The sequence below is a fragment of the Leptopilina heterotoma genome, unplaced genomic scaffold (genome assembly GCF_015476425.1).
Source record: "Leptopilina heterotoma isolate Lh14 unplaced genomic scaffold, ASM1547642v1 Lhet_0, whole genome shotgun sequence".
Classification (NCBI taxonomy): Eukaryota; Metazoa; Arthropoda; class Insecta; order Hymenoptera; family Figitidae; genus Leptopilina; species Leptopilina heterotoma.
Window position 1 is genome coordinate 1,635,135 of NW_025110811.1, and position 24,135 is coordinate 1,659,269.

At 20.9% G+C, this 24,135-nt stretch overlaps 2 protein-coding genes across 2 annotated transcripts in view; one reads left to right on the plus strand and one right to left on the minus strand.

The window, feature by feature from the left end:
• The window catches only part of LOC122497565, a 242,112-nt gene that overhangs the window by 11,173 nt on the left and 206,804 nt on the right, over window positions 1–24,135 (plus strand). The window lies entirely within an intron of this gene.
• LOC122497566 lies at window positions 15,675–20,609 on the minus strand. The gene is made up of 3 exons (XM_043605123.1): window positions 19,873–20,609; window positions 16,635–16,825; window positions 15,675–16,506 (listed from the first exon to the last, which is right to left on the minus strand). Exons 1-3 carry the CDS (start codon window positions 20,579–20,581, stop codon window positions 16,375–16,377), a joined length of 1,032 nt encoding a protein of 343 aa, XP_043461058.1. The 5' UTR covers window positions 20,582–20,609; the 3' UTR covers window positions 15,675–16,374.

Genomic DNA, 24,135 nt, shown 5'->3' on the forward strand with positions numbered 1-24,135 from the left:
TCATCACAATACTGCGGCATGTCATACAGTCACTCTCAAACGCACTTTTCTTCTCAAGTAAATATTTTTCCGTCTGTCACTTGTTTCAACTATTTAGAGTAGTGTATCACCCGGTTAATAAAAATAATACCACCTCAAGGAAAAAATTGGGTCGCATTTTAAATTTTCCCGGAGAGAAAATTTGAAATGCTACCCAATTTTTTCCAAACTTTAATTAGAAAATCGTGATTTTATATAATTTCTTTTCAAATAACTTAATTCTTGAATCTATAAAATTCTCGATCTTATAAAATTTCTACTCAAAAATTATTTAATAAATAATTTGACTTAAATATTTTAAAATTAATTGAATTTCAAAAGAGTTGCGTCTACAATTTTAATAAATAATGGATTTATAGAAGAATTTTGCTGAAAAAAAGAATGAAAAAATTGAATATTGAAGAATAGTTACAAATGATTGCAGAAATTCAATTTTCAAAAGTAATATGAAATTCTTCGCAGAAATTCAATTATTTTCAAAAATTTTTATAAAATTCTTTGCAAAATTCAATTATTTTCAAAAGTAATAAAATTCTTCGCAAAAATTCAATTATTTTCAGAAATTTTAATAAAATCCTTTGCGAAAGTTCAATTATTTTCAAAAGTTATGAAATTCGTTAAAGGAATTCAGTTATTTACAGAAATTTAATAAAAGTTTATTGCAAAATTCAATTATTTTTAAAAGTCGTAAAATTCTTTGCAAAAATTCAATTATTTTCAAAAATGTCAAAATTCTTCCCAGATATTCAATTGCTTACAAAAATTTTAATGAACTTCTTTGTAAAAATTCAATTATTTTTAAAAGTAATAAAATTCTTCGCAGAATTTCAATTATTTTCAGAAATTTTAATAAAATCCTTTGCAAAAATTCAATTATTTTCAAAAATAAGGAATTTTTTTCCAGAAATTCACTTATTTCTAGAAATTTAATAAAAGTCTTTGCAAAATTCAATTAATTTCAAAAGTAGTAAAATTCTTTGTAGAAATTCAATTATTTTCAGAAATTTCAATAAAATTCTCTTCAGGATTTTATTCATCTTTATAAATGTCAAAATTCTTTGCAGATTTTCAATTATTTACAAAAATTTTAATAAACTTATTTATACAAATTCAATTATTTTCAAAATTAATGAAATTCTTCACAGAATTTAAATTGTTTTCAGAAACTTTGATAAATTATTTTTAAAATTTCATTTATCTTTATAAACAGCAAAATTATTCACCAAAATTCAATTCTTTTTAAAAATTTTAATAAAATTCTTGCCGAAATTTCAGTTGTTTTCAAAAGTAGTAAATTCTTCGCAGCAATTCAAATATTTTCAGAAATTTTAAGAAAATTCTTTTCAAAAATTCAATTTTTTTCAAAAGTAAAAAATTTCTTCTCAGAAATTCAATTATTTTCAGAAATTTTAATAAAATTTTTTGTGAAAATTCAATTATTTTTAAAAGTAAAGAAATTTCGTAAAATTGAATATTGTAAACAAATGGATTTGAAAATTCTCAAGGAACTTTTTCAAAAAGTTATTAAAAATAATTGATTTACAGAAAAAATTTAGTTAATAATTCTAGAAAATAATAATTGAATTGAAATGATGAAAATAATTTTGAAGAAGTTTATTTATTTAAAGAAATTTGAATAATATTCTTCGCAAGAAATCAATTATTTTCATAAATAATCAAAATTTTCTCGCGAATTCAATTATTTTTAAAAATTTTGATAAAATGCTTTATAAATTTGAAAAATTATAATAAAATTGATCATAGAATATAATTATTTTCGTAAAATATAACATTCTTGCTGGTAGGTATACAATTATTGTCAAAAATGTTTATAAAAATCTTCAAAGCAATTCAATTATTTTCGTAAATTTTAAAATTCTTCGAAGCAATTCAATTTTTTAAAAAAATGTTAATAAAATTCTTCCCAAGAATTCAATTCATTTCAAAAATAAAATTTTTCCCATGAATTCAATTCTTCCCAAGAATTCAGTTCTTTAACAAAATTTTTAATAAAATTCGTTTCGAGAATTCAATTATTTTCATAAATAACAAAACTTATCACAGAATTTCAATAATTTTCTATACAATTTGAAATAAAATGTTGGAAAATTGCAATTTTTTTTTTTAATTCTCCAAAAGAATTGAATTATTTTTAAAAATGTTGATAATATATGGTTTAGAATAATTTATTTAATAGAAATGTTTCTTTATATATTTGTTTCTCTGAGACAAGTTGGAAAAGCTTTTTATGGAAATGTTAGGAACGTGACTTTAAATTATGTATACACTTGACTCTTTTTTAAAGAAAAAGCTTTTAGGCTGAAGTATCCATATACATATGTATGTCTCAGGGTATCTAATACTAAATAGAGTAAAGGAGATTGTATCTTGAAATATTCATTAATACTTTTTTTAAACTCTAAAGTGACCTATCCTCGTCCATTTCTTGTCTTATTAAATTTCTATACGAGTTTCATGACTCCTCAAGGTGATAAATGTTATTTGCCTTCGTGAGCACAAAATACCAGAATTTTTATATATTCCGTGTTGAGTTATATACATTGATTCCACACATCGTGTGCTCGCATCTTATTAAGCCTGTTTTCAAGCAAATGTGTCAATAAAAGATCTTCTCGAGGTTATAGCATTCAATGCCATTTTAAAAACATTACCTTTCATTTCGAATTTTGAAGAAATTCTCCGAGTATTTCCATTACTTTTTTATTTCCCGTATTCTAACATCAATGCTTCATTATTTACATTTCACAAATTGTATTTTTTTGATTTTTAGATAAAAATTCAATTTTTAGTTCGTTTATCATTATTTCTTACAATTTTCTATACCTGTGTCGGGTAAAACTATATGTTTGTTTCCGACAAAGAATTATTAATCGGTCATTAAAATTAATTGGAAATTTTTTTTTTCCATTCGATTCGAAATACCTTAATATCCGTTCGAAAGATGCTGTAAAAATGCTATAAACCAATGATTATAACACTTCATGATCTTTTAGCCACTGTCTTTTTTTTTTGCAAACATAATAAGAAATTGTTTGCAAAAAAAAGAAGTATTAAAACTTTCACTGTTTTGACCGAAAAAAAAATTATTCTTTATTCTTTTGCACTCGTGAGAAAATTTATAACAGCAAATTTATAAGGAGACAAATTGTCTCAGTCAGCATAAGGACTGTAGAAATGCAATTTTGCAAGAAAATATCAATCCGCATAATATTCTTTTAAAATGAATATATATATACTCTATAGAAATTTACTTTTTCGCAATAAAAAATTGAGAGACAGAATTTTTTCGATTTGTAAACAATTTCACTTACCACCAGCTTACCACTTCATTATAAATTTTTTGCAAAAGTTACTAAAATAATATTTTTTATTAGATGATTTTTCCCTCAGAAGTGACTTTCGATTCCCCATTGTTCCCTATTTAATAACTAAAAATAAAACCAATGATATGGTTTCAATTGAAATATTTAAATTGTGCAATTGTGCATTCATTATATCTGAAATAATTAATAAAAACTGATTTTAGTTTTATGATTTACAGGGCTCGGATCGTCTTTAAGACTCAAAAAAAGTCGCTTTAGTCGCATAAATTTACAACAAAAGTCACAAAAAGTCGCATAAAATTTTAGAAAAAACGACAAAAAGGAAACATGAAATTGTCAAAATTGTAAAAAAAAGCACATTTCTCAACAACAGACACATTAATATCAAACAATCCGATATAAAATTTAAAAAAATTAAATAAAACTCATAGCAAAATTTTAATTAGTTATTTTTAACATTTTTTTTTAAATTCTCTTTAAAATTTCAATTATTTTTATAAAATAAATAATAAAATTCTTCTCCGAAATTCAATTATTTAAAAAAAAAATTTAATAAAATTCTTGTCAAAATTTCAATTATCTTTATAAATAATAAAATACTTCTTTAAAATTCAATTATTTTCAAAAGTAATAGAATTCTTTGCAGAAATTCAATTATATTCAAATTTTTTTAAAAATTTTTCCTCAAAATTTTATAAATAATAAAATTCATCATAAAAATTTAATTACAGAAATTCAATTATTTTCAAACATTTTTTTTTAAATTCTCCTCAAATTTTCAATTATGTTTATAAATATCAAAATTCTTCTGCAAAATTCAATTACTATTTTAAAGATTTAAAAAAAAAATCTGTTCAAAATTTCAATTATCTTTGTGAATAATAAAATTCTTCTCTGAAATTCAATTATTTGCAAAGAATTTTAATAAAATTCTTGTCAAAATTTCAATTATCTTTATAAATAATAATATTCATCCTAGAAATTCAATTATTTTCAAAAGTAATAAAATTCTTCGCAAAAATTCAATTATTTTCAAATATTAATAAAAATATTTGTAATAATTCAATTATTTTTAAAACGTTTAATAAAATGTTAGGCAGAAATTCAATTATCTGAAAAAATAAATAAAATTATCCACAGGAATTCAATTATTTTTTAAAATTAATAAAATTCTTTACAAGAATTCAATTATTTTTAAAAAACTTTAAAATTCTTGGCAGTAATTTTTTTTTATAAATTACCAAATAAAATTCTTCAAAGGAATTGAATTATTTTCAAAAAAATAATTTGAACTCTTCGCATGACATCAATTATTTTCGAAAATTCATCAAATTTATCGTAAGAATTCAATTATTTTCCTTTATTACTAAAATTCTTCTCAAGAAATTCAATTATTTTGAAAAATTTTGATTAAATTAATGATAAGAATTAAATTATTTTCAATACAAAATTTTAATTAAATTTAATTGAATAAATTTAATTACTTTTAAAAATTTTAAATCAATTCTCTACAATCAATTATTTTTATAATTAACAAAATTTTTTCGCGGAAGTTTAATTATTTTAAGGAATTTTAATAAAATTCTTCGCAAAAATTTAATTGAATTTTTGACGGGAAATACATTTTTTTCAATTATTAATAAAAATCTTTGCAAGAATTCAATTATTTTATTTATTTAAAATTTGGACGGACAAAAAAGTCCTTAACAAAAGAGATCTTATATTCTAAAGAAAATTACAAAAGAAATAAATCATAACTTTTAATAAAATTTTCCGCAGAAATTTAATTATTTGCCAAAATTAATAAAATTCATCCTAGAAATTCAATTATTTTCAAAAGTAATAAAATTCTTCGCAGAAATTCAATTATTTTCAAAAAAATTTTTTTTTTTAAATTCTCCTTAAAATTTCAATTATCTTTGTAAATATCAACATTCTTCTACAAAATTTAATTACTTACTAATGTTTTATAAATTTCTTCTCAATAATTCAATTATTTGGATAAAAAATAATTAAAAAAATTTTTTTTTTATAAAGTCTTATTTATATAATTATATTATATAATTATATATTATATAATTATAAGTTGTTTAATTTCAAAAAGTTTTGAATTTGAATCTTTTGAAGAATTTTAATTCCTATGGAAAAATAATAATTAAATATTTATTTCAAAAAGAAGTTATTGATGTTTTCGAAAAATTTGAAAGAAATTTGTAAATAAATGTAACAGAACATTTTTTTAACTCAAACTTTTTACTTTAAATTTAAAAAAAAATTTTAAATTTCATTCGAATTTTACTAAAACAAATCTCGAAAAAGTCGATTAGTCGCATTTTTTCACAAAAAAGTCGAAAAAAGTCGAAAAAGTCGCACAATCCGAGCCCTGGATTTAAAAACAAAGTTTTAATTATAATTTAAAAAGAAAACGTGTAAAAGTATCTTACTTCAGAGTGCGTCACATTTGATGCAATATTCGTTGTTGTTTTGGGTTAAACATTAAAATGAATAAACACTGAAAATTATACTATAGAATCTCTTTATGAAGATAAAGAAGTTAAAATAAATTTTATTGTAAAAGTTAAATAAAACGGAGAAACGTGACTTCGTTTAAGTACACAAATAAAGGAAAAATGTTACAGTTATTACCTCTTAAATGAGGAGACTTAAAATTAGGTCCATTTTTTGCGATTAAATTGTGAAGGCTTTTTAAAGTGCCCGTTTCATTTAATGACCTCTTACCTGCGGGGGAGAAAAATTGAGCAGCCAAGAAGTTTAGCAAACGTGTGGAAATTATTTTAACTTTAAAGGGTCACATATTATACATATAAAGATTTAACCTTTAAACCCATTTGCTCTACTTTCGAAACATGCCCTCGCGAATCACGTTAAAGTAGTCTTTTAACGAAAAATCCTCGTGGTCTTTCAATATTACTCGAGGCATTTTATGTATGTATATATATGTGTGTGTGTAAAGAGCGGCACTATACCTATACTTTACTTCTGCTTCGCCCACCCACGTTTCTGCTTGAGGCAGCAAAGCTCTTACATGTCTCAAATGAATTGATCAAACTTGAAATATATATTAAATGTTTATGTGTGTGTACATGTGCACAAGTCGGAATAGGTCGTGTCGTGATATTTTGTCTAAAATTAGTTACTCACCGTTCAACTTACATTATTGATATTTTCATCCTAGTCTTCGTTGGAGAAATTATTCTCTTTTTTTTTTAGCATCGAAGGTCTAAGAATGAAAACTAAATCGTATATATGGTAATTTTTACTACACGAGGATGATGACTAATTCTTATATACAATGAGAAAAAAATGCTATCGAATCAATAAAATTAATAAAATTAATAAATGACATATTTGTTTGTCGCAATAAACGGAATATTCAATATCGTTTGAATAAAAATGCTGTTGGTTTAATAACATGTGCTATTGATTATGCCACTATGGATTTAAATAAAATCTTGTATTATATTATCACCTACACAAGTTATAGTGTTATAGTGTTAAATAATACACAAATTATTATCAAATAAAATAAAAATAATAAAAAAAAAATGCTACAATATCAAGAAATGCATTTCGTAGCTATAATTAAATCATAGCATGTACTAGTGATTTCTCTATTTTATTTTCAATCAATAGTACATGCTATCAATTCTAAAGTACATTCATAGCATTAATTTCAATTATCAAAACTGTTCCTTTTCTGAAAAAAATGTTTCAAGAACTAAACATACCTTTGCTCTTTAATACCTATTTCAAGCTATTTTTTATTACGCACAACATACGTAATTTGAGATAGAAGCTCACAACTTAACCTAAACTCACAATTTTTATCGCTAAATAAACTCAACACACTGTTTAAAATTGCACATGCATAGTACATTTAAATATGATTTGAATTCCCTTATATACAAAAGTGATGAAATTAATACCGCTTGTGAGAGAAAAAATTAATTTTCCAAGTAGGTATATTCAGTGGCAAAAAATGTTTAATAACCAAATTACATTATTCTATAAATCTTCTTTAGAATTTATTTTCATCATTGTTAAATAGGCTTCACACTCAATAATTAATTTAAAAAAAACAAAAAGTTGCTTTAATACTGAAAAAAAGTAGTAAAAAGAGTAGCTATCGAAAATTAATTCTAAAGAATAAAAATAGATTGTTTTAGTCGATTAAAAAAAAATTTGATTCAGTATTTTTTTCCTGTTTCCTGATTTAAATTAAAAATATTTATTTTTATTCTAATCCTGCTTCTAAAACTTTGAAACATTCAGTTATTTTCTAAATTTTGATCCTTAAAAAATACAATTGTAGTTAAAGGGATTTTTAAAAGTGAACAAATAAAATTATTTAGGAAAATTTAATTTAAATTGTTTACAGGAATTAGGAAAATAAATTAATAATTTTTCAAAGTGAAAATTTAAATGTTATAACAGTTTTTCGAACAATTATTAAAAATTTTCAACGATTTCAATTTAATAATCTTTTTAAAATTTAGTTATTTCCAAAAAAAATTGTACAATAACGCTTTTAATATTCAATTATATAAAATTTCAACTGAAATTCGTTTTTAAATCAATTCTTATTAGAAAGTTCAATTAAAATTCAACTATTTAAATACAAAAATAAATAATATATTGAATAATTAAATATTTTTCAAAATTTAATTCTTATAAATCAATTAACTTTAATTATGTTAAAAAATTGAAGAAAATTCTCGTCGAAATTTCAATTATCTTTATGAATAATAAAATTCTTCTCCAAAATTCAATTATTTTGATAAATAATCAAATTCTTTTCCAAAATTCAATTATTTTGAAAAATTTTAATAAAAATCTCGTTAAAATTTCAATTATTTTTATAAATAATCAAATTCTTTTCCAAAATTCAATTATTTTGAAAAATTTTAATAAAAATCTCGTTAAAATTTCAATTATTTTTATAAATAATCAAATTCTTATGAAAAATTAAATTATTTTCAAAAATTTTAATAAAAATCTCGTTAAAATTTCAATTATTTTTATAAATAATCAAATTCTTCTCAAAAATTCAATTATTTTCAAAAATTTTAATAAAAATCTCGTTAAAATTTCAATTATTTTTATAAATAATCAAATTCTTATGAAAAATTAAATTATTTTCAAAAATTTTAATAAAAATCTCGTTAAAATTTCAATTATTTTTATAAATAATCAAATTCTTATGAAAAATTAAATTATTTTGAAAAATTTTAATAAAAATCTCGTTAAAATTTCAATTATTTTTATAAATAATCAAATTCTTCTCAAAAATTCAATTATTTTCAAAAATTTTAATAAAAACTCGTTAAAATTTCAATTATTTCTATAAATAATCAAATTCTTCTCCAAAATTCAATTATTTTCAAAATTTTTTTTAAAATCCTGGTAAATTTTCAATTATCTTCGTTAAAAAGTAAAATTCTTCTTCGATATTCAATTATTTTGAAAGTTTTAATAAATTTCGTTGCAAGAATTCAATTATTTATTTATTTTCATAATTAATCCAATTCTTCACAGGATTTCAATTATTTTGATAGAATTTATTTATTAGAGTTTTAATAATTATTTAAAATTAATTTAATTATTATAAAGAATTTATCAATTTTTAAAAAAAATAATTCAATTTCTAAAAGGAATTTTAATATATTTATGAAAATAATTGAATTTTTCCACAAAAATTTTCTTTAACTTTTTCTTTAAATAATTGAATTCTCGTGGAAAATTTTATTATTTGGGAAAATAATTGAATAAGTGTGAAGATTTTAAGAAAGAATTTATCAATTTTTAAAAAAATAATTGAATTTCTGAGAAGAATTTCATTCAATTCTCTTTAAATAATTAAATTCTTGTTAAAAATTTTATTATTTGGAAAAATAATTGAAGCATTTTATTATTTATACGAAAATAATATTGTATTCTTGACTGGAATTATATTATAAATTTTTATAAATAATTGAATTTTCATGAAAAATGTTATTGCTTATGAAAATAATTGAATTATTGCGGTAGAATTTTATAAAAAGTTTTTAAATTGATTTTTTTTTCAAAAAAATTTATGAAATATTTTAAATAATTCAATGCACTGAGAGAGAATATATATTAAATTTTGTAAAAATATTTTCAAATTGGGGAGAAATTGCAACAAAGCGAAATTTTGATATAGAAAATACTAAACTTTAAAAAAAGTTTTGTGAAATTTATTAAAGTTATATTAGAATTTAATTAATATTCTTGATATTTGATTTAATTATACTAAATTTCACATAAGTTTTTTTAAAGTTTAGTATTTTTTATATCAAAATTTCGCTTTGTCGCACTTTTTCCCCAATTTGGAAATATTTTTACAAAATTTAATATATATTCTCTCTCCGTGTGTCTCTGAATTTTAAAGAATAACTGCATTTTTCGAGAAATTCATTTAAAATTGTAATTTTAAATGAATTTCTCGAAAAATGCAGTTATTCTTTAAAATTGTATTAAAATTCTTTTTTTATTTAAATAATTGAATTGTCGTAGAACACATTCCAACGAGAATTGATTTAAAATTGAATTTCAGTTAAAATTAGAAGCTACTTTTGGAAAAATAAATTATCGAGTGCCTGTAAAAATCACCTAACTGCGAAAAAAAAATGGTTGCTTTATGTGTGTGTGAAATCTCTCGTTTTTTTTCTATAAGAAATGAGCTGATATTGTAGAAATGAAGCGAGCAAATATATCGAAGCAGTGAACATAAGGGAATATATAAAGTACCAAGGGGATTTCGCGTATACGTCCTCATATAGGGGCTCATAGTCAACTTTAATTCGTAACATAACGGACGTCTTGGATAATAAGGTGACTATAAGGTTGTAAATCTTTGCTGCCGTTTAATGAGGTTCGCAAAAGAGCCCGAGTGTCACGCAGCAGCAAGAAATTTACTGAAATTTACTAAAATGAAACTATTCGAGAAATCCTCATATAAACAATTGCCAATAAGGGGCTGCCTATAATAAATTGTCGCGAAATTTGAAATTATTTCATTTTTCCTCTTTGCACTGAGAAAAATTAATAATATTAATAATATTAATAATTAATATTATTAAATAGCGTAAATGCAATTAATAGCATTGGAAATAGTATTCAATTTTTTTTGAAGAAATAATTTCTGAATTGAATTAAAAAAATAAAAAAGAAATTCTAAAAATTGTAATAAAATTCTTTAAAACAAATCAATTATTTATTCTAAAAAAACTTTTCGAAAATCAATGATTTTTAATATATCTATACAATTTTAATAAAATTCCACAAAAGATTTCTGATATTCTTCGCAAACATTCAATTTTTTCAAAAGTAATAACACAGAAATTGAATTATTTAAAATATTTCATAAAATTTTTCGAAAAAAATCAATTATATTTTCATAAATTCATTTAAAATTACAATTTTAAATGAATTTCTCGAAAAATGCAGTTATTGTTTAAAATTTTATTAAAATTATAAAAATAATTTAATTTGTGGAAAAAATTTTGTTATTTGTAAAAATAATTGAATTCTTGCAACGAATTATGCTTTTGTTAGGTATAAGTATTTCTTGGTATAATTTTATTTTGTTTATTTCTTCGAGAATCTATTTTTGATAATTTTTCTAAAATTAAAATCGTAATATAGGTCTTGGGGGGATTAAAATATATACGTATATAGTTTCGAAAATTATTGCAAACGATAATCTCTTTTGCATATCATACACGATAATTTGGAATGACGAGGTAACTTTGGTTGTGATTTGATTAAAAGTTTCTTCAACTTCTAAGAGGATTGAATCGAGTTGAATATTAAGAATCTTAAGGACTTCCTAATTTTATGTCAGAATATGTTACGCTGCGCAGGATATCATTTTACTTTGCGAGAAATAAATTCTCCAACTTATAAACTTTATACTGTATAAATGCTAAAAATATTAGGTAGTTTTTCTCTCTAATTTTTTATTTAATTACCTCAAATCTTTGTATGAAACTAAATTGAAAGCATCGTAATTTTCGTAAATTCACGATCAATGCCGGTAATTATTACAGAAATCTTTAAAGTTACGCAAAAGTTTATTGCTGCGCTTATGAAATCTTAATTTATTTATTATTTGCTACTGACTTTCTGTATTGTAAATTGTAATATTAAAAAATATTAATTTTTTCTCAATTATTTATTTATTTGTGACGCGCTCCAAAGAAGAAGAAGAAGCATTAAAGCGCTTAAATGTTGTTCTTAATCTAAAGTAATTTAAGCTTTATTTTATAATTATAATTTTTAAATTTGTATTCGATAATAATTAATAATATACAGTTTTAAATTAATATTTTTTTTTTTGCTTTCCGCGGTTCAGTAGTCTGAATCTAATAAAGTTAGATCCACTCTTGAAAAGTTGTTTTGCCTTATAAGAATGTCACACGTGATAAAATATTTTCATTGGACACGTGGAGTGTTGGATTTTTTGGCTTCGACCCTGTTCAACTTTTTTTTTTGAGAGAAATTAGGAGCCGTTTCCTAACATCTATGATCTACCATATAATTATATGTTTGCTAATGAATTCGACAGCCTCGCAAGTTTCACCGTTTTATTCAAATCGTCAAGAAAGATTTATGCCTTTGTTTGACTAGTGATCATAAATTATTATTCTCTCCAAATTTTAATTAGTATAAAAACGTTTACTATTTTGAATTTGTGACTCATTTTTTGCTATTGAATAAATAAATTTTACTAATAAATAGCAAGTTCTACTAATTTATTAATAAAAGTTACTAATTCAAAAGCAAAAAGTCAGTCACTAATTTAAATTATAGTAATCATTTTTACAAGAATTTTATTCAAATATTTAAGAATAATTGCGTTTTTAGCGGAATTAATTCAAAAATTATATTAAAAGAAATTGAAATCCTGCGATGAATTTTATTATTTATGCAAATAATTGCATTTTTGTCACTTTGTTTTAAATAATTGAATTTCTTTGAAAATTATATATATTATTTATAAAAGTAATTAAATTCTTTCAAAAACTTGTATCAAAATTATATATTGAAAACAATTTAATTATTATAAAGAATTTCTTTATTAAAATTTTTTAAAATAATTGTTACTCTTACAAAGAATTTTATTAAAATTTTGAAGAATAATTACATTTTTCAAAGAATTTGATTTAAATTGTATTAAAAATAATTGAAATTATGTGATGAGTTTTATTATTCATGGAAATAATTGAATTCCTAAACAAAATTTTTTTTATTTATGAAAATAATTGAATCTCTATAAAAAATTTTATTATTCATGAAAATAATTGAATCTCTATAAAAAATTTTATTATTCATGAAAATAATTGAATTATTGAGAAGAAATTTATGAAAAAAAATGGTAAATAATTGAATTTTTGACCAAATTTTATGATTTATAGAAAATAATTAAATATTTGCGTAGAATTTTATTAATGTTTTTTTTAAATAATTGTATTATTTTGGAAAATTTATGAAAAAAATTGAAATTTTGCCAAGAATTTTATTCAAAATTTTTGAAAATTATTTAATTTCGAAGGAGAGTTTTATTATTTATAAACATAATTGAAATTTTAAAAAGAATTTTTTTTAAATTTTTGAACACATTTGAATTTTTGCATAAAGAATTTTATTACTGTTGAAAATAATTGAATGCTTGTGATGAATATTTTTGAAAATAATTGCATTTTTCGAGGAATTTGATTAAAATTGTATTAAAAATAATTGAAAATATGTGATGAGTTTTATTATTCACGAAAATAATTGAATTCCTAAAAAGAATTTTGGCATGCATGAAAAAATAATTAAATCCCTGTAAAAAATTTTATTATTCATGAAAATAATTGAATTATTGCAAAGAAATTGTAAATAATTGAATTACTGGAAAATTTTTATGATTTATGAAAATAATTGAAGTTTTTCAAAGAATTTTATTAAAATTTTTGAAAAAAATTGAATTTCTGAAAAGAATTTTATTATTTTTAATAATAATTGAATTCTTGTGAAGAATTTTATAAAAATTTCTGAAAATAATTGTATTCTTTCAAGAAATATAATTTAAAATAAAATTAATAATAATTATTAAATTCTAATTAACAAATTATATCAAATTCATTTTAAATAATTGCATTTTCGCTGAATTCTTTTAAAATTGTATTAAAAATATTTGAAATCCTGTGTCGAGTTTTAAAATTTTTAAATAGAATTGAATTTTTGCAACGATTATTATTAAAATTTAAAAAAAAATAATTCAATTCCTGCGATGAATTTTATTATTTATGAAAATAATTGAATTTTTGCAAAGAATTTTATTAAAATTTTTAAAAAATAATTAATACTAATTTCTGACAAGAATTTTATTATTTCTAAAAATAATAATTGAATTCTTGGGAAGTTTATTAATTTTTTTTTAAATAATTGAATTCTTGCGAAGAATTTTATAAAAATTTCTTAAAATAATTGAATTTCTGCAAATAATTTTATTGTCGGTGAAGATAATTGAATTTTTCCGAAGAATTTTATTAAAATTTTTTGAAAATAATAATAACTTTATTAAAATTTTTTGAAAATTTTAATGTAACAAATAAAAAAAAGTATTCAAATAGTAGCAAATCGTAAAAAGAGTAGTAAATAGTATTATTATTGTTAATATTATTGTTATTATTATTATTATTTAGTTTTTCACAGTTTTTCCAAGGATACAAAATTCAGACAAAATACTTTTTTGTCTCAATTTGATATTCTTAGGAAAACTGTGTTATCATTTTTGTTTTTGTGATCAAAGTTGTAATTATAATAACAATAGTTAATAATAAATACAGAGCGCAAATTTTTCACAGAAGAGAAAGGTGACTGTGTACTTTAACTTTAATTAATCGATGACAATAGATGATTAATTTAATGAAATATTTCCCACATGTGAGAAAATACGAGAGATTTTTAATAACGTTACAATGAGAGACATTATTCTGTTTAGTGTTTTTATAAAGTCATTATCATCAGTACTTGTTCCCCTCTGAATTGCCAATAAAAAATGACAAATCGTCTCCTCCTTCCACTTGTTCTGGTTTGCTTTTTATTCGCCTCGAATATAAAAGAAAGTTATGGTGACTTAAACTTTTACTTTAATTAATTGTTTTTTTTTTTTTGAAGTTTCGCATCATTATTTGATATACTTCAAGTTTTTATTTTTTTACTAATTCAAATTTAAACAGTAATTTTAAATATAACAGAATATAATAATAAAATTGCACTGCTAACACATTGCCTGTTTATAAATAAATAAATAAATAAATAAATAAATAAATAAATAAATAAATAAATAAATAAATAAATAAATAAATAAATAAATAAATAAATAAATAAATAAATAAATAAATAAATAAATAAATAAATAAATAAATAAATAAATAAATAAATAAATAAATAAATAAATAAATAAATAAATAAATAAATAAATAAATAAATAAATAAATAAATAAATAAATAAATAAATAAATAAATAAATAAATAAATAAATAAATAAATAAATAAATAAATAAATAAATAAATAAATAAATAAATAAATAAATAAATAAATAAATAAATAAATAAATAAATAAATAAATAAATAAATAAATAAATAAATAAATAAATAAATAAATAAATAAATAAATAAATAAATTAAATTTTTAAAAAATTTACTTTTTTATAAAATATCGTTAAAATTAGTGATAAATTTTAAAGAAGATATAAATGTCTGGGTTGATATTTTAAGATCCTGGCGAAGAATACGTGATCCCAGACACATATTTTTATTGACTTTAAGATACTTCTTGTAAATCATATTTATGAAATATATGAAATATTTGACTCATACTCATGCAGAACGTGCATAATAGATAAGATAAACATTTACAAAAAGTCTTTTGTTTTTCAATATATAAATAATACACAATTTTTTATTCGGGAGAATAAATAGAAGCATTGCGATGAATACTGAGGAACTAGGAAATAATTTTTTTCTATTTTAATGGTAATTATTTATTTTAGAAATTGTTTTTGTAAAAGACATTTAGAATACAATAAATTTTGAAGAAAATTTCTGATTCTTTTCCTAAATATAATTTAGAATATTATTCAAAACTCGAATTTTGTTGGATTCGTAAAATCATAAAATTTAATTATTGTCGTTACTATTAATAATTAATAATTTAATTAATAAGAAATAAATTTTTAATGGTATTGTTTATTTTAGGAAATGTTTCTGTAAAAGACATTTAGAACAATATAAATTCTCGAAGAAAATTTCTGATTCTTTTTTTTCGTATTTAAATAATTTCGAATATATTCATAACGTGAATTTTGTTGGATTCGTAAAATCGTAAAATTTGATTATTGTCGTTACGATTTTTCGGTATGAGGATGGAGGGGAAGGGATTGGGTTCGAAAATTGAATTCTCATATCAAAAAAAGATCTTGGAAGACGGAAGTTCCCTTTTTCTTGGCGTGGCTACTTTCCACCTCACTGATTTCCTGTTTCGCGGTGTCTCCAAGTGAGCACGTACGACATATCTTCCTTCGATGCTTCCTCTCTCGGTTCATAAGCGTGTTTCTTTGGATAAAAATTCCCTCGTGGATGCTGAAAGGGTCGATTGTGAGTGGAATACCAAATCGAAAAACAAATAGAACCGACTATCGCACTGCACAACGTCTATTATTATCAACTCTTTCTCTCTCTTTCTCTCTTTTTTCTCTCTTTGTCGGTTTTTTTTAAATTAATTTTTTCTTTTTTAATAAAATGTTTTTTAAAATAGGTTTTTTTTAGTTTTTTTCTTCATTCATTTCTTTGGCATTCTTATACTTCGCTGGATAAAAACTAATTTAAAAAATTACAAAAATTCAAGTATTTATGATTCGACTTGAGAAGAGTTTTCAATTCCCTTTTTTTATTGTCTCATCTATAATTGCCACTACTGTCTCTTTCATTAGTTTTCAATTCTTCACAAACGGTCTTCACCGCACTCTTTGAGGCATTCTTGAGGTTTTCTGGTTTCGTCAAATTGCATCGACAACGAAAAAGTGTTTTCTAAAAATAAGTAAAATTATTTTTTTTTTGTAATTTAATTTAATATTAAATTTAATATTAAATTTAATATTAATATAAGTAAAAGTTTGAGGTTAACGATTTTAGTTGCCTTAGGAATATATACGAACCTTAAGAGCTGATTGAATTTGTCTCGAAGTCGCAAAGCAGATGAGAGGGAAGACAATAATGGTTCCTTTAATTATTGTGCAACAGAGTCTTAAATTATCCTTTGAGCAACACATTATCGGAAACAGGTAATTGAAAATCAAGGCTACTCTGTATGGTGCCATGGTGAACAAAAATCCAACTGTTATACCAGCTACAACCATTTTTTTTTAATTAAAATTAATTTTAATAAAATTTCTCGAAACAATATTCAACAAATTTTAATAAAATTCTTTCAAACGATTCAATTATTTTCAGTAGACTTTCTACGTACTATTTTAATTAAAAAAAATTTCCCAAAACAATTCAATTATTTGAAAAAAAAATTATAATATTCTTTGTAAGCATTTAGTTATTTTCAATTCATTTTAATAATAAAACTTTCACAGGAATTCAATTATTTTAAAATGTAATTTTTCTAACATTTTTTGAAAAATATCAATTATTTTAAAAAGATTTTTATAAAATTATTCGCAAGGATTTAAGTATTTTTTAAAAAAATTTTTATAAAAATTGTTGCAAGAATTCAATTATTTTCACAAATAACAACATTTTTTTTCCCAGAATTCAATTATTTCAAAAAATATTAACAAAATTCGTTATTCAGGAATTCAATTATTATTTTCATAAATAATAAAATTCTTCACAGAATTTCAATTATTTTTAATACAAACTTTAATGAATTCCTTGAAAAAATACGATTATGTATACTGAAATATTTTTTTTTTAAATTCTTCAAAAAAATTCAATTATTTAACAAAATTTTGATATAATTTGTTTATTAGAATCTAATAATTATTTTCAATATATTTTTTATTAAATTTCTTGATAGAATTTAAGTATTTCGAAAAAATTTAAATGAAATTCTTTGTTATAATTCGATTATTTTTAATATCTACTCTATTTTCAAATTTTCATAAAATTTCCCAAAATCGGTGCAGGAATTCAATTATTTTAACAAATAACAAAATTTTTTTCAGAAATTCAATTACATAAAAAAATGTTAATAAAATACGTCGCAAGAATTCAATTATTTTCAATTCCATTTAAATAAAATTTCTCAAACAGAATTCAATTCGTGATGAAAATTTTAATAATTATATTTAAATTCAATTATTTTTATCAATTTTGATAGAAAATTGAATTGAAATTTATAAAACTGAAAGTACTTTAAATACAATTTTAATTAAATTTCTCGAAAGACTTTAATTACCTGTTTTTGGAAAATTTTAACAAAATCCTTTGAAAGAATTCAATTATTTTCAAAAATTCTGATAAAATTCTTCCCAAGAATTCAATTATTAATTATTATCATAAATATTAAAATTCTTCGCAAAAATTCAAATATTTTCATTACAATTTTAAAATAATTTCTTAATAAAATTTAATTATTAGCAGCAATTAAAATAATTACATTAAAAAGGGCTTGTCCCGTATACTTGTTAAATAAATAAATAAACAAATAAAAAAAAATTAATAAAAAAAAATAAATAAAAAGATTTTAATCAACTTCTTCTCAAGAATTCAATTATTTAAAAAAAAATGTAATAAACTTCGATCGCGAGAATTCAATTACTTAAAAATTTTTTTGCAAAACTACATTTATTTCCACAACTAATAAAACTCATCGAAGAATTTCAATTATTTTTTTCAATTATTTTTAATAGAATTTTAAATAAATTCCTCAAAAAATGCAATTATTCTCAAAATTTTTTAAAAATTCTATGAAACAATTCAATTATTTTCAAAAATTTTAAGAAAATTTCTCGTAAGAATTCAATTATTTTCCCAAACAATGAAACTCTTCGTTGAAATTCAATTATTTTCAATATCTACTATTTAAATAAAATTTCCCAAAAAGAATTTAATTATTGCAAAAAAAAATACGTCGCAAAAGTTCAATTATTTTCATATGTTAAAAAACTCTTCGGACTAAATTCAATTATTTTCACTACAATCTCAATAAAATTTCTTAAAGGAATTTTATTTATTTTTAAAAAGTTAAACAATATTTGTCGATAGAATTTATTTATTTTTTAAAATTCCCAAAGAATTCAAATATTTAAAGAAATTTTAATAAAGTTCTTCATAAGAATTCCATTTTAAGAAATATTTAAAGATTCAATAAATTATTTATTTTTATTTTAATACATTAATTCTTGTAAAATTTTTTAAGAAGAATTATGATTTAAAAACTGAATTTCAGTTAAAATTTTAGATGATAATTGAATATTAAAAGTATTACAGTGTGAATTTTTAGAAATAATTAATTTTCACACGAATTTTATATAGAAATCTTTGAAAATTTGAATTTTTGTGAAAATAATATTAAATAATATTAAAATTTTTATTTTGAAATAAAATGATTATTTTTGAATGGTAAGTTTATTTAAAAAAACTTTAACAAAATGCAATCTTTTTTTTTTGTTAATTAAACTTATTGAGACAAACTTTCGAATTGAATAAATAAAAACACGAAGTCAGCAAAGTTTTTTAAAACAAGAACCAAACAATAATGTGAAGATATATTTTATTTAAACTTAAAATTCATGTTGTACTTTAGCAATTGTCTTTGGAGTAATAATTAATTTCTTGGAAAATTTGTTTAAAATTAAAAATGAATTTAAATTGAAAAAAAATTCTTTTTTGAATTTTCATTTTTAAAAATGTTGTGAAACTTCAGCCTCATATTTAAATTGGTTTTGTGTAAAATAAACCTTATTAAACTTGATGATTTCTTTGTGGATAATCAAGAAAAGTGCATTTTTGTGCTTTTTCCAATTAAATCATAATTTTTGTTTTAAAAAAAGAAATCTTTTTCGATTATCATATTACTGAAAAGCATTGTGAAGATTAATTGTGCAAAATTTTGAAGCAGATTTAAAAATAATTTTTAAAGTTATTAAATAGGGAACAGTGGGGAATGAAAAGTAACCATTGAGTGAAGAATCATCAATATTTTTACTATTTACTGTATATTTACTATTTACTGAATTATTTACTATATTATTTACTATTTACTATTTTCTATTTGGTATAATATATTTATCATATACTATACAGAATAGAATATATTTACCATATACTATATAGTACAGTTCACTTTGTCTTCAAATGTCTTAAAAATTTATTTTCAAACTTTATTTAAAACATTGAGTAAAATTTTCACAAAAAAAAGAAGAAGAGAGAAAAAATACTTACCCAAGAGTCGAAGACTTTCAGCATCCTCCTTGTTAACACCTGCAATCATTCTCAGTTGCTCCATCTCATAAATCAACAAACTCCCCAGCCAGATAATAAGAATCATGGGCAACGCCACAAAGATGAAGGAGAAAATTACAAAAATTTGAATTCTCGGATCAATATTGTTGGTGTACACTTCTTTGCGTTCGAATTTTTCATATAAATGAAATTCCATTGCAGTAATTACCAAAGTAAAAATCCAAATGACGATGACAATTTTTCCAGCTATTTTTAAGTGGAATATTGAATTATTCATAAGACGACTATTTTTAGCAGAGTTCAGTCTTTTATGAATGAAAATATATCGGTCCATTGTCAGCATTCCGAGAGTTAAAATAGACGAATTAAATGTCAAACTAATAATATATGGAATGTCGAAATAAATATTAATATTGTACCACCAGTGAAGATTGTTGCTTAGCGTATCTAACAGAAGAAGTAAATTTGATGAGACGAAACTCAGAATATAGCAACTCGTCGATTTATGCATTGAATGATTGAGGACAATTACGATGATTATTAGAAAATTTAATGCTAAGCCAAAAATTAAGAGGACATGGTTCGTCATTAGGTCGATGCTTCCATTTATTTCTATCTTGTTATCACTTTCGTTTCGTGAACAGATTTTGAGTTTTGATCCGAAAATTAACAAGTTTAGATCGTTCATTAGTTATCGTGTTCGATAATATAATTTTGAGTTTGAAAAAAATTTTTTAAAGTTAAGTTCTCTTTATAATAATCTTCACTTTCTTCTTTTCTTCTTTTCTTCTTTAAAACTTTTAATAAAATTTTTTATTTTTTTTATTTTTTAATTTATAGAATTTTCTTTTGCAGTTGATAACAAATTTCTTCTGTAATTAATAGAGTTTTCTTTTGTCCAGTTGATAAAGGTTTTCTTCTATAATTAATAGAATTTTCTTTTGTAGTTGATAAAGGTTTTCTTCTATAATTAATAGAATTTTTTATTGTTTTCTTTTGCAGTTGATAACAATTTTCTTTTGCCCAGTTGATAAAAATTTTCTTCTGTAATTAATAAAATTTTTCTTCTCCAAAAGAAAACAACTGAATTGCTATATATAAAATGATAACCGGGAAAATTTATTAATTTATAAAAGGCACGTATTTGAAAAACGACTCTTCTTTGTATGGAAAAAAGTTGACTTTTTTTTTCTTTTTTTTACAGAGGATTGAAAAATCTTGTCATTGTTCCCATTTCTTTTGTTAATATTCCCTCCTTTGTCTCGCGTAAAATAATCTAGGTCCTTTTACATTTTTCACTGGTTTAACACAAGCTTTTTATCACTCGGCAAAATTTTTGACGAGGTTTCTCCTCCGCAAGCTCACCCTGAACTGAGTTTTTTTTTCTTTTTCTTTCTTTTCTGTTTTTTTTTTTTTTTTTTTTGTATTTTAAAGTGCTAATGTCACGTGAGTAAGTTCGCATGCTTATTTTTTTCTGCTTCCTGTGGGACATATCTCCAGACAAATTATTAAATAGGCTCATTACTCACTCAGGTAGCGCACACACGCAAAACTTTAATTTTATCAAGTGCTCCTTTTATAACTCGGTCTTGAATGAAAATTGAAAACCTTTGACACTCGTGATTGTTTAAATATACTCTTTTGAGAAGAAAAATAACTTTTTTTTTAAAATTATATTTCGCATAAACTTGGAGAGAATTTTGAGTTTCTTTCTGACCCTATGAAGAAAAGAAAGTATAAAAAGAATATTCTGCTGTACTGTAAACAATATTAAAATTAAAAAAAAAAATAAAAAAATAAAAGTTAAAAATATTTGACATATTATACACTTAGGTTTGAATAACTTTCATTGCAAAATTATTCGAAATATGAATAATTTTTTCTAAATAAAAATAAATATTTAATCACTTTATCTAATAATTTGAATTATAATAAAAATATTTGGAAATTTGAATTAGTAACTGAATTTTTGCTTTTGAATTAGTAAACTTTTTTAATAAATAATAATTTCTACTAAATTATTAGCAAAAATTTACTAATTCATAATAATAATTGTAAACTTTTCTAATAAATAATAATTTCTACTAAATTATTAGTAAAATTTACAAATTCAAAAGCAAAAAGCCTTAAAGTTTAATAATCAAAATTTAAAGAGTTATTATTATTTTTCCACAGGAATTAGAATTTTTTTTCAATTTTAAATTTCAGATCTTTTGAAATTCAATAATTTATTATACAAGAATTGCTACTGTAATTTTTTCAAAATTATTTTCAAGATTTCAAATCAATTATTTTTAAGCATTTTAATCTGAAATTCATCCCTGAATCATTATTATTTTTAATAATTTTTAAAAAAGTTCCTTTGAAAAAAAAATCCAACTAAATTTTTTTGAAATCCACTTGTTTACAACTAAGTTTTATGAAATTTCGAAAATTTGAAAATATTGCAATTAAATTTCAAGAATTTTATTAAAATTGTATTGAAAATAATTGAAAATAATTGAATTCATCGGAAGAATTAAAATTCTTGAGATTAAAATTTAAATATTTTTAAAATTTAGATTAAAATTTAAATATTAAAAAAAAAAATATATATCATTAAACTTTTTAAAAATAATTAAATCCTTTCGAAAAATTTCATTCAAATTGGACTGGAAATAATTGAATTACAGCAAAGAATTGTATTATTTTTGAAAATAATTGAATAATTTCAAATTTTTCCGAAGAATTCAATTACAATTTTATTAAACATAATTCAATTCTTATCGAATTTAATTAAATTTTATTAAAAATAATTGAATTCTTTCGAGAATTTTTACCAAAATTGTATTGAAAATAATTTAATTCTCTTAAGTAATTCGTAATTCAATTATTCAATTAAAATTGTATTGAAAATAATTGAAATCTTATTGAAAATTCTATAAGAATTTTTGTTATTTCTAAAAATTATTATATTCATATTTAAAATTTTATTAAAATTTTTGAAAATAATTGAATTCTCTCAAAAATTTTATTTATAAAAATAATTGAATTTATGCAAATTTTTTTTTTTTTGCAGAATTTAATTAAAATTATATTGTAATATTTCAATTAATATACAGAATTTTATTAAAAATTTTGAAAATATTGAATTTCTCTGAAAAAAAATTTTTTATGCGAAAATAATTGAATTCTTGAGGAAAATATTATTAAAATTATTTTCTACACAATTTAATTCATCTGAAAAATTTTATTATAATTTTTGAAAATAATTGAATTCTTTGAAAGAATTTTGTTTCAAAATTTAGAAGTAATTGGAATTTTTTACGGAATTTTAGTAAAAATTGTATTGTGAAAGGAAATAAATTCTTAGATAAAATTTATTTTATATCAAAATTTATAAAAATAATTGAATTTTAATTTAATTATTAAAATTTTCAGCAAGAATTGAATTTTTTTGAGAAATTTTATTTAAATGAAATTGAAAATAATTGAATTCTTGAAACGGTTTTTTTTTAGGATTTTTTGACATAATTGAATTCTAGGGAAAAAATTTGTTGTTTGTGAAAATAATTGAATTCATGCAGAGAATTTTATTATAAATTTTGAAAACAATTTAATTCTTTGAAAGGATTTTCTTTAAAAATATTAGAAATAATTAAATTTTTTGAAGGAATTAAATAAAAAATTTATTGAATGTAAATAAACTCTTAGATAAAATTTATTTTATATCAAAATTTATGAAAATATATTGAATTTAAATTTAACTATTTAAATCGATAGATTTAAAGTTGAATTAAATCTTTCCAATATTTTGAAAGGCTGCTGTATAACAAAATGCAGAATTTTTCTATTAATTCTAGAAATTTAATAGTTTTTTATATTGTCCTGTGACATTTTTCTTTTGTAAAAAAAAAATTTTGTTAGAAGAAAAAAATCATCTAATTCCGAAAAGAAATTCCGAAAATAAATTCTTCTAATTCAAATATTGTTCTATTTTGCGTAACAAAAGTGAAAATATGACATCTCTTCTTTTCTAATCAAGCATAAAGCGTGTCGAGTTTTTTTTTTTTTTGGCAAATGTTTCAGAAAAGGAAAAGTTCTCTTTCTCATAAATCAAGGGCTTATCAAGTCATTGATCCGGAAGCTTTTGCATTCGAACGCACAATGGTTTTGCCATTTATATTTTCCTCTATAGAGGTTATATTGATCAGCACATTTACTTCTGTCTTTGATAGATTTATTGTCGCGCAGTTGTCTCGT

Coding starts and splice junctions, on each gene's coding strand:
- LOC122497566 (XM_043605123.1), bottom strand. CDS start 20,581: ATGAACGATCTAAACTTGTTAATTTTCGGATCAAAACTCAAAATCTGT. Junction 16,826..19,872: donor TGAAAGTCTTCGACTCTTGG/GTAAGTATTTTT, acceptor AAATGGTTGTAG/CTGGTATAACAGTTGGATTT. Junction 16,507..16,634: donor AAATTCAATCAGCTCTTAAG/GTTCGTATATAT, acceptor ACTTATTTTTAG/AAAACACTTTTTCGTTGTCG.